This window comes from Ictalurus punctatus, chromosome 15 (assembly GCF_001660625.3).
Source record: "Ictalurus punctatus breed USDA103 chromosome 15, Coco_2.0, whole genome shotgun sequence".
Lineage (NCBI taxonomy): Eukaryota > Metazoa > Chordata > Actinopteri > Siluriformes > Ictaluridae > Ictalurus > Ictalurus punctatus.
Genome location: NC_030430.2, coordinates 17,423,378 through 17,435,995, shown reverse-complemented (window position 1 = coordinate 17,435,995; position 12,618 = coordinate 17,423,378). Strand labels below are relative to the sequence as shown.

At 38.8% G+C, this 12,618-nt stretch overlaps 1 protein-coding gene across 4 annotated transcripts in view; it reads right to left on the bottom strand.

Moving 5' to 3' along the window:
- The window catches only part of samd11 (sterile alpha motif domain containing 11), a 66,667-nt gene that overhangs the window by 33,466 nt on the left and 20,583 nt on the right, over positions 1-12,618 (bottom strand). For 3 of the 4 annotated variants that reach the window (XM_017487631.3, XM_017487633.3, XM_017487634.3), the window contains exon 4: positions 4,193-4,305. In XM_017487631.3, coding sequence (XP_017343120.1) covers positions 4,193-4,305 — 113 coding nt within the window. The remainder of the gene's footprint in view (positions 1-4,192; positions 4,306-12,618) is intronic. The other variant, XM_017487632.3, reaches the window with a different exon arrangement.

The window sequence follows — 12,618 nt, the reverse complement described above, 5'->3', positions numbered from 1 at the left end:
TTGATCCTATTAGTAGGACAATATTAACATTTGTAGCGCAAACCTTAACACCTACGTGGCAATACAATTCTGTTTTCACACTAACAGACCCGGAACTAATATTTACGACTAAGAACAAATTAATAGTTGAGACACAGAATAAGCATTTATTATCTGGCAACCAGATGTCATTTTTTCTGTGTCTATGTATCGTAATTGTTGACATCATCACTTCTTAGAGGCCGTTTACACAACAATGTTTTCAACTAAAAATGGAAAACTTTTTATGCAGTTTGGCTGTTTGTTTACACGACAACAGCGTTTTGGGGCATGAACACAAACTTTTGAAAATGGGTTTAAAAACGATGCTGTTATCGTCTCTGTGTAAACGTGCAAAAATGAATCTGTGAAAACGATGATGTCATGCACACGTGTATTACGTGTTCAGTCCATGGGCATGCGCACAAGTACTTCAATACAATGCGCGAGACATTCACAATTACAATGGCAGAGTACAGGACTGTGTTTGTGCCGCTCAAGATTTTGACTTTATTGCCGCTTCTCCAGCAAAGTGTAGATTTACTGCATCACTACTACGTCCAGCGGAGACGCATTTGTTACATACGCCAAATTATTAACCCACATCTACGCCGATGAACAGTATTCAAAACCTTATAAATTATCTTTGTAATTGTCTGTTTTGGAGTATATCATGCTAAATATCTGGAGCTGTAGACAGACTCCACATCCTGTGATGTGAAAAGTGTCGTCACTGGCAGTGATTTCAGCGATCACGGTGAGGTCACCGTGAGGAAGGGAAACCCTTGAAACCTATGGCAGAAACATAAAAGGAAGAAACTATACTTTTTAACTTTTTAATGTTCAAAAAAGACACTCTTTTACCCACTTTCTTTGTCTTTTCCTTTTTAGGGTTTCTTCAGCACAAATCATCGCGCAAACCGCTCGCACCACTTGTTTTGCGAGTGGTTTTCGAGTCATATAACTGTGTCACTTCTTGCGTGTGTTCGTGACAAAATGTAGTTTGAACACCAGATAGAGTTGTCAAGTGACATAGTTGTCAGATTGTGTAGCGTGTGACCCCCTGTCGCTGAGCAATCACGTAGTGTGAACACCACAGCGACTTGTGGCTGTTTACAAGAAAGCAAGTCGTGTAGTATGAACAGCACAGAGATCTGCCGACGCTGAAAGTCGTGTAGTGTGAACAGCACAGAGATCTGCCGTCGCTGAAAGTCGTGTAGTGTGAACAGCACAGAGATCTGCCGTCGCTGAAAGTCGTGTAGTGTGAACAGCACAGAGATCTGCCGTCGCTGAAAGTCGTGTAGTGTGAACTTGGCTTTAGGCTCCTCTCCCACTGTCCTGACCTTCCCTAATCTGACCCTTGACCTGACCCAGGGACAAAGCTCTATTTCACTTGCAGACAAGATTAAAGGCCAGTTCACACCATCACACCAGGATGTTTTTCGCAGCGCGTTAAATGGCCCGTTTAACGCCCAAATGGCTGTCAATGGGAGTGTTCACACCCACGCGTAAAATGGCGCGTGTCCGTTTTAAAAACTGGCCAACCAATGAGATTCACGCTTTTGTTCATGTGCCCGGAGCTGCTGAAATTACATAAAACTACGACTTGGTGGCGTTCAAGTACAAAACTGACTTGCTGACGAAGAAGAAGCCGAAGAAGAAGTTGAAGAAGAAGCTGAAAAAGAAGATGCAAGCAAGTAGCAAGTTGAATGTTGAGCTGCTGGTGTCGCCGAGAGCTTTATGATAGACGCAACAGCGACTACAAGAATAAAGAAAGAAACAGGAGCGCAGAGAGCAATGAGGAGAGCGCTCTCTCTCTCTCTCTCTCTCTCTCTCTCTCTCTCTATATATATATATATATATATATATATATATATATATATATATACATATGTGTGTGTGTGTGTGTAATTGCAAGTACCTTTAACTTGAGAACTTCATGACTCATTTATTATGTTGTGGCTATTTTTTGACGGCTATTTTTTTGATAGTCCGTTGTATTTATTTTGCACCTGGCATATATATATATGTGTATATATATATATATAAGAAGTGAAGAATACTATATATATATATATATATATATATATATATATAGTATTCTTCACTTCTTATTCAAATAGCTGCGTGCCCCATTATTGCGTTATTGTATTATCATATTGACTACAAAACAAGACTATTCATATTCAACATTTTATTAATTTGCAGGAACATTAACATTTTTGAGCACAAAAATAGTTGCCTCATACCCAATCCCTCCCCTCCAAAAAATAAAAAAATAAGTATGTGAATGCTATTGCTGTTATTTTGATATAATTCAAATCATGAATTATTTAAAAAGAGTATATTGTTTTCAAATTAGAACTTTAAGGACTGAGCTTTAAAGAAGTATTTGTTGCGATGGCCAATTCACCAAATACCGTACATTACCATACACAACATCCATTTTCAGTTAGCCCGTTCGCAAAAGTGTGTGAATGGCTTTTTGCAAAGACGTATATACTGGCTCTCTTCTTCTTTTCAGTGATAAGCGGATGTCAGAAATGGAAAGTTGTGCAGTGCCACCTTGTGTAGTGGGGTATTTCTGCTTTTCAATAAACACCATCTACTGTCAGGAAGTGAATCTGCACTTTCATTCAACGTGTCGCCCGCGTTGTACGTGTGGGTGTGAACTCAAAAAAACACATCGAAAAACGGACCGGTGGGTGTGAACGGGCCTTAAAGAAGTGATTGGGCTGCATTCTTAACAGACATGAAAACACAAAAAAGGACAGAAGTTTATAAAAAAAAATTTCCCTCAACAAATCATGACTCAGACCTATACATCCAAATCCAGCCTCCACCCCCATGATTTTGCATATAAGAATATGACAGGCTCTTATATTTTATGATGCAACACCACTAGTCACGTACTGAATACAAATTCAGATTTTAATAAGATTCTCGGCTCCACCTTGTTTCTTTAAAGAAAATAAGAACTAGCAATTCATTTCTTGTTTTGACCAGAGTGCACAATCCAAAGTGCGCACAAAATTAAAATAACATTCGACAAAGTTTTCATAATACACTTAAGGAAAAGTAGTCTCTTGAAATATCCAGCATTTAAACCTGCTTCCAGACCATGAAGATAACTTTCCCTATAATCCTCTATAAATCATTGTGCCAAGACTGGAAAAATGCCATAATAAGACATAATGACAGTATTATAAGACATAGGCTATTAAGTATTATTGATTTATATTCTGCCTTTCGTATAAGTAAATGTTGAGTTCTATCAGTTTTAAAGATTTTGTTTTGTGTTATTATTTAACCACGAATATTTAGGAATACAATGAGATAACATCAATATTGTGATCGATTACATCAATATAGCGATCTGAGATATTGCCAGTATTGTGTTATCTTTTTTTTTTTCAAATAACATTTGAAACATTTTTCAGTACAAACAAGGAAATGAGTATCCATGGAAAAACAAGGAAAGCGAGAGAAGCAGCAGATTTAAGAGGGTGGAATTTCATACTGACTCGTTAAAACTGTCCAATGTTTCAGTTCTTTTTCCTTCTTATTAAACAGTGTTACTTTTAAATATTATAAATACAAAAAATAATACTTACAATTTTTAGTATTAAAAAGATTTGTAATTTTCTAGACATTAAATAAAAGTATCACCAAAGTCAGCTTTTCATAGCTATTTCTTTTGCTAGCAGCTTGTTAGCAAACCATTAAATAGTATGTATAAATGTATTGTGATATGATATTTTTTGTCATATTCTCCACCCCTAGTTATGAATATGTTTTATAGGAATAGAAAAAAGTAGTGAAATATAATGCACATTAAAAACCACCCACAGGTGGTTGTAAGTTTAAAGTTTAGCAGTATAGCAGCAGGAAAAAAACAGGATTTAAACACAACACATTGTTTAGCATGGTTGTTTAACCATGTGAGGAGATAAATAGGAGATAGCATTAATTAATTGTCTAAAGATGGACACAATGGGATGAGTAATGAGCTTACATTCCCCAATTAAGCAAATTAACAGTCAGATATTGGAGAGGCTTAATCATTATATTAACTGAGAAGGTTAAACCTTTTCACTAAAGAGAGAGACAGAGACAGATCTACCTGTAGTTATTGATTGAGCTCACAGAATTTTGAGCTCAAGGTATGTCTTACCTGAGTGTGTGGAGGTGAGGCTGATGTCAGAGCAGGGCTGGCCCTCAGGCATGCCGTGCTGTCGGGTGTGGTGAAGATTGGAGATGATCGTTGAGAGGTCACTGTCACGACTGCTGAGAAAGATAAAGAAAAAGAGAAAGCGGGAACGAGACAGTGAGTAGCAGCGGGGATTTCTAATCTCACACATAACAAAGCGATACCTCACTCAGAAACTAACCACAACAACACGGAGAAATGACTCACAGCATGCACGGCACAAAAAGGAAGTCTAAACATCTTACATTACAGCTGTCTTTTCAATTATTACAAAGTCTCAACATGCTACAAGATACATGAGCAACCCACCCAGCTTGAAGTAATAAACGAAACAACATTTACATGAGACTCAGCATACCTTCATCTACAGCAGCAATATACAAAGTTAATAAAAAAGTATCACAACAATCCCACAGTCAACACCCACAGACACTTTATAAACACCTACACCACAGACGCACAAAGCCTTAGTGCTGGTCTTGCAGAGCGCTGAGGTTATCCGTAACAGGCTTCCTCTCGTCAAGTAGAACCCTGTCCCTGCCGCCAGCCCGTTGTCTTTTGGATTTAAAGTGTATAATAAGCCATGACAGGTTCCTGCATCAAGCAATTTCAACTCTCATCCTGTCTCATCTTCAGCCTTAAGATGTTCTAATAAACACATTCAGGGCTCCTAAGCAGTTTAGGAGCTTAAATGAAGTGATTATGGTTTTTAGTATCACCCGTCTGAAATGAATTAAGAGACACAGACAGTGAGCCAGGATAAACCATCGGAGGTAGCTGTCATTGCACAAAGGCAAACTGATAAGACTTGAATAGAAGTCTCAAGGAAGAAGAAGCAGGCTCAAGGGGTATAAATATCTGTTGAACATGGCTTTTAGGAATTGTTAGAGAGGCCACAATGAGACCATATGTCTGTTTACTAGAGTTATACAGCACCCGAAAAATTTGGGATTTTAGCTAGCATAGTACAAATGGAACACTTTAGATGCTATCATATTAATCAGTTCTTCATCAACATCTATGGTACATATATGAGGGGTTTCAAAGTCATTTTAAGTAACAGGCCACATTACACCTGGTCCAATTTCAAGTTTGGCCAGCCCGAAAAAAATGGGCTTAGTGACCAAACACATCAACAACAAAACTTAAATGTGTTCATTTTTCAGCGTTTGTTTGAATGGTACGTTCCAAATGCATAAACCGATTGAGCATGAGTTTACCACCTACATAATAGATGAGCAGAATGCAATTCATTACATCACATTTTTAGCTTGCTAATAAAGAATTACATAACTTGTTGACAGTAGCTACTTACAGTGGAGTTTATTGCTCCATTTTGACCGCTATTTTGAATAACAGAACGCAGCTATTTTATTAAAATCTTCAATTCAATTCAATTATGGTCCACAAAACAATGTCAACTTAGAAAATGGATTCTTCGCTCAATTGGTGGGTTAGCTTATTACCTTTATTGGGTCAGTCCTGGCCCTCAAGCCATATGTTTGACACCCCTTGGTCTAAATATAACTACAGTGAAACTAATGACACTAATAGGAAAGTAACGCACTTTTCTGAGACTTTACTCAACAAACTGCTTAAATTCTGCTAATGATTGACAGACTAATTGCAGTAAATAATACAAGACAGACCCCCCTTCCAATCCCATAACCCTGCTTTTTTCTGTCACTCATTGCACTTTCTTTTTTATTCGATACACTACACAGATCAGACATATGAACTTTTCCATCTACCCCCCTCCCTCTCTTGTCCTCTTCCTTAACCCAGCACATTATTAACTCCACTTGGGCCAATAATGAACCTATTGAGAAGGATAGAGGAAGTATGTCATGAGCGTATTTCAAAGCAATCTGATTATAACTCTGATCACCTTATGTAGTATAACAATGTGGAATAGCCGATTAGAATTTAGCCAGCCATCAGACTCACATCTCTCAGCGCCTGCCACGCTGAGGCCCACGCTCACGATTTGGGAGGTCTCTGCAGCGATTTTAACGACCCGTCGCCAGCTACAGCGGCTCGTCTCGCCACCATTTTGCCGTAGCAGGCCGGTGGCCCCGCTGATTGTGGCAGCTGAAATGCTAGTTTTACAGTGTTCAGATTACAGGCTGCTCCCCCGTAATGTCAGCCTGTCACGCTTTCAGCACGGCTACAGACAGTATGCCACAGGCAAAAGGAATTTCTTCTCATTCACCAAGCTGGCCTGACAATTCACTCGTCTTTCAGCTTGAGCTCAGAACATTACTGATCATACCCGCCACTGCCAGTTTCCCACAATGACCAGTGTGTGAATGGAAATTCCACTAGCATAAAGCAAACTATAGTTATGATTTAAAAACAGAAACGCATTAATATTTGGGAACAATAACAATGACGACACATTGGTTATTATTAACTGGTTATAACTGGGTTAGGATTGGGTTAAATTTTTTTGTGATTATTTCAAAGTGTTTCAAATGAGACACAGTACGGTGAAACTGAAAAATATTATTGTTCTTGTGTTCATTTGATTTTGTTGTGAACTCAAAGCTTGGAGAGAAAAAAAAACATTCACACACTTTATACAGTATTGGATGTCAAGTGTCTTCAGAAGATAATTTAGAAAATTGGAGTCTCCTATCCTATAACTTTGTAATCTTTTTGAAGTTATCACTGAACTAAGAAGTTATTTAAATCAGTGGTCTCCAACATGCTGCCTGCAAGCACCTGGTAGCCCGCATGTAGTCTGTGAGTTGCCTGCCAAGCGTGTTCTATAAATAGGCTCAATTTTAATTATTGATTTTATGGTTATTTATTTATTTATTTATACTTACAAAAAAAATGAAAAAGTGTTATGTTAACATTTCATATATCATTAAAACATCAAAATAAAATCATCATTTAAAAATGTACATATTTAGAAGTTTACCCATGTTATTGTTAACGTACATAGTGTACGTTTCTCATGACGTAGGCTGTTCTGTGAGTTGCGGTGGTAGCGAGCTGATGGCATAAACAAGGTGAACTCAACTATTACCAAAAAAAAACAAAATTAAAAGGATTAATTATGGCTGATAGTGCACCAGGTCCTGCAAAAAAGAAAAAGACTAATTACTTTAACGAGGAGTGGGAGACAGAATTTCTCTTCACAAATGTCGAAGGCAAAAGTCTATTCCTCATCTGCGGGGCTAGCATCACCGTATCCAAGAGGCACAACGCAGAGAGACATTTCACCACAATCCACAAGACGTTCAATTGCAGTTAGCCACCAGGTACATCACTTAGAAAAGCAAACGTTAACGAGTTGAAAGCATCATTAAGCAGGCAGCAATCTTTTTTTTAACCAGACCCGCTAAGGAGTCACAGGCTGCAAACGAAGCTTCGTTTAGGGTTGCTCATTTTTTGACAAAACACAAAAAAACCTTCTCGGATAGTGAAACTGTCAAGGGAGCAATGACTGTGATAGCAAAAGCACTGTTTAAAGATCACAGAAAGTTTAAAGAACGGAGATCAAATCACGTCTGCACTCTCTGACGTTCAACTCGGGGCAAACACAAAATTTCAATACATTTTCCTGGATTTTTTCCAGGATTGGTTGTTTAATAAAAAGAATATTAAAACAGATTGTGGGAAATCATTAACATTTTTTTAATGCCAGGATATCAAGATATCTCATTATCCCTTTGACATAATGTTGTTCACTGAAAGTTTAAAAAAGCACCATTGCGTTTATATTTATTATATTTATAACAAATTATATATTCTTTGAGTATATCAAACAAGTAGCCCTCTAGAGTATTTTATCCCTTCAGGGAGCCCTCGCTCACAAAAAGGTTGGAGACCCCTGGTCTAAATCATGTATACTCATTCCAGGCACTTTATCAGTATTAAAATATTTTCTCCTTGTCAATTAATCTAAAAAAAAAAAAAAAATGTATCTCCATAAATCAGTGATTATATATACAGTGCTAATATTGGCACCCTTGGTAAATAGGAGCAAAGAAGGCTGTGAAAAATTGTCTTTATTGTTTAACCTTTTGATCTTCTGTTAAAAAAAATCACAAAAATTCTCTGCTCTTACGGATATCAAACAATTGCAAACAAAACACAGGTTTATTTTTTTTAAAAATGGTTAAATATAGGTGTGAAACAATTATTGGCACCCTACTGAATTCATATGAGAAAAATATATTTGAAGTATATTCCCATTGATATTTTAAATTTTTTTAGTACACCTGGGTAACTAAGAACAGGAAATTGTTCAACCATGACTTCCTGTTTCACAGGGGTATAAATATGAGGTAACACATAGGCCAAATTCCCTTAGTCATTCGTCACAATGGGTAAGACCAAGGAATATAGCTGTGATGTGCGGCAAAAGGTTGTTGAGCTTCACAAAATGGGAACATGCCCATTTCCACCATCAGGGCAATAATTAAGAAGTTCCAGTCTGGAAATGTTATGAATCAACCTGGAATTGGACGTGTGTCTATATTGTCTCAACGCACTGTGACGAGGATGGTTCGAGTGGCCAAAAAATCTCCAAGGATCACAGCTGGAGAATTGCAGAAGTTAGTTGCGTCTTGGGGTCAGAAAGTCTCCAAAACTACAATCCGACGTCACCTACCAACTTTCCTTTGCTTTCACACTATCTGTTGTTACCCAGATGAGGACGGGTTCCCTTCTGAGTTTCCCTTCAATGTTTCTTCCTCATAACATCTTAGGGAGTTTTTCCTCGCCACTGTCGCCACCGGCTTGCTCAATTGGGATAAATTCACACACTTAAAATCTGTATCCTTTGTTTATATATTTCTGTAAAGCTGCTTTGAGACAATGACCGTTGTAAAAAGTGCTATACAAATAAAATTGAACTGAATTGAATTGAACCTGCATTACCACAAGTTGTTACCACAGTTTGCCAGACACTACTGGAACTTCTAATGGGATCGGGTTCTATGGTCAGATGAAACCTTTTTGGCAATAAACACCAGAGGTGGTTTCAGCGCACACAGAGGGGTAGGAATATGGAAAATGGGCCACGGTTGGATCTTCCAGCAGGACAATGATCGTACATCAAAATCAACACAAAAATGGTTTACTGTTTCTGTATGGAGGAATGATCTCAGATCCCTTGCCCTGTATTCTCCAACCTCATCAGGAATTATAGGAGAAGACTCAGAGCTGTTATCTTGGCAAAGAGAGGTAGCACAAAGTATTGACTAAAAAAGTGCCAATAATTGTTGCACACCCATATTTAACAAAGAAATTTTTTGATAAACCTGTCTTGTGTTTGTAATTGTTTGATATCCATGAGAGGATAGTATTTTTTGGAATTTTGTGATCAAAAGGTCAAACAATAAAGGCAATTTTTCACAGCCTTCCTTGCTCATATTTACCAAGGGTGCCAATATTAGTGCAAAGCACTGTATGTATATACGAATATATAATACCCATGGTTTTATTTGAGGTCGTCATGTGCTGTGGTCATTACAACGATGGTTGAAGCAAGAATTTTCAATATTCAAAAATTTTCAGAAGAGAAATACAAATGCAACCGTTCAGCACATCTGACTTTTCTACTGATATGCAAAAGCCTTATTACAGCAAAAAATAACACCTTAAAAAGCACATCAGTGAACAAACATTTGCAACTCTAATTACAGTATGTGTTTTTCAAATATTAACCAATTTGTTTACTTGGAACACTTTTGCAGCTTTTGAAAACTGGAGTTATTTGTCAGTAAAGTGATGACATTCTGCCTGGTAAATGATTGATGCATACATTTAACCTTTATATTAAAGGGCTACTCAGCACATAAGTCCCCGCATCCCCCACATCCTTCCACCTTTAGCAGTGCATTAATCCACAGAAAATATGTGCAGCAGCCCTTGCCCTGGCTGTTCACGCAAGCTATTATCCTTAAGCCAAGGTTCTGCTGTAAGCTCACTAAGCAAGGACGTTGTTAGCAAGGTAATTAGCACGCTTTTTCCTGGGTGGCCCCAGCGAGCGTAGAGCCGCTAATGAGGCCTTCCCCATACAGCAGCCAAGGTCATAATCTGTGTCAGGGCTCATGCTAACACCCGAGCGCCTGAGTCAGCTATCTAAACACACGCTGTGGAACAGACAGCTCCGCTAAGGACATCAGCCTGTGATTATCACGCACTGGAGACTATCTACATAATCTCACACTAAACCACTCGATACCTTTCATCCCTATAACCAACACATCGTCCCAGATATACCGATCAACATCGATGCTTATTTCTTAGCAGCTTTGTTTGGAGACCAGGAAAACCTGTTGATAGTCATTATGTTTAAAATTTAGCGCTGAAACACAATGCAACATTGTTTCCAAATAAGGACAATGAACAACAAGATGCAGCATTAAGTAACTTATATAATAATCATTTGTATGTTTTTCTAAAAAATAAATAAATAAATAAAAAAAAGAAAGAAAAGAAAAGAAAAGAAAACAGTCTGGTGTGACTCCGGAGTGGCACAACAGAAAACACTTTCCCGAGTCTGAATCCTGATGATGCTACAATGGAGCAAGGGAGCAAAAATTTGACATTTGGCAATCGTGTGCATGTATGAGCTCATGTATGTGGAAGAGGGTAGATAGCGCTTTAATCCAAGTGTGTTATGCTACATTGTGATGCAGTATAAAAAGATTGGTTGGTTGGTTTGAAGTATCTCAGACGAAGCATGTGTTAGCCTTCACCCTGTACAGTTCATAGCTATCGTATGATGGGTAAAGCTGGCAGGGAATTGGCAAGCAATCAAATTTAAGAGAAAATGGGGGGGGGACAGACCAGTCGTTCTTAATAATAATCTCCAGGATGCCATTTAATGCTACTTTTCTATTTTTATGTTTTCATCGTTGTAGCTAAGCAGGTAACTAATGATGACCGTGATACATGTTAAGCAATTGGGCCAAAATAACTCAAACTGACGAGCACTGAACTATACACTTCATATTTACTTTCGGAAGTTTGAAATGTATGTTATGAAATGAATTAAACGCTAAAAGCCTCACTGCTTGATGGTTTCCGGTTCAATCCTGAGCACAGGTTACTGACTGTTTGGATTTTCTCATGTTCTTCCCGTGTCCAAATCCCCAAAAACATGCATGTAGGTGGATTGGCAAGCCAATGGATTGGTGTCCCAGACAAGGGTGTATTCTAGCGTCACGATCAGTTTTTCTAGGATAGCCCCCGGAGCCACTGCACCCATGACCCAGGATAAAGTAGCTACTGCAGATGAATGAATGAATTATTCAAAAGAAAATGCAAGGAAATAATCTCTAGTAAGCAGGTGGATAACGCGGCCAGTGGGTAGTCCATCAACAGCGAGAGTAAAACTGATGACGCAAACATCCAGTCTGTCTTACCACCCACCTGTATCCTATATCTGAACTACAGTGAGGACAGATGAATATACCAATTTTAGATGCAATTCTCGCAATAATGCAGCATATTTGTGGGTTCGTACAAGGTGCAATGAAAAACAACCTGAAGGCAACAACGATGATCAAATCACTGAGAAAGAAAAACTGAATCACCACAGAAAGCAGGCAAACACATCTTCAGTGCCAAAACGTTATGGTTTCAGTACTCGTGCAGCTGCAAGCACTGCCAGCTGGGCCTCACGTGTGGCGGATAGTGACGTGAAGCTTTGATGCTGGATGAGAGCTGCACACCACCTGGGCACAAGTTTGCTTGGCTCAACCGATTCCTGAGACTCAAACACTGCTGGCACATGGAGGAAAGAATGACTGCAAAAGCAAATAATAGGTTTTTGTGGAAGAAGTGCAGGAAGAGAGACAGACAGCTCCTTTCTAAGCCCAGATAGCAGAGAAGACAGAGGAGCTGCCGCTTTATTCAAAGGTCACTGTGAGACAGCGAGCAGAGGGGGCATCCTGATGCCCGGCCTGACACCGTTAATGAAAACACAACGGAGACAGCCTCACCATCAAACTCACACCAGCGCCCGCCTGCCACCTGCTGCCTCCTAACAAACCGAAATAAAAGGCTGGGAGTACAGCTAATGCAAAGATGTCAGAGAGAGTCTCACAACAAGACAAAGCAGCACATGTGTTACTGTGGCACAGCCATTACCAGTGCGCAAACCTGCTATTTATTATTCGAGTTAAAACGTTAGGTCTGGTGAGGGTCACAAACTTTGAAATACTGCATCTATTTCCCTTTCCTGTCTTTTTAAAGACTCTTTATTATTCCAAGCACATCCAGACAGGACAGCAGCCTGCAACACATGACTCGGTTAGCAAAGGGAGTAGTAAATATACAGACATGGATACATAAATAAAACGCTGCACAGCTCGTCCTCTTAAGTTTTTCTGTTGTTTCTGCCTGATGGTAGGTTAATATGCATG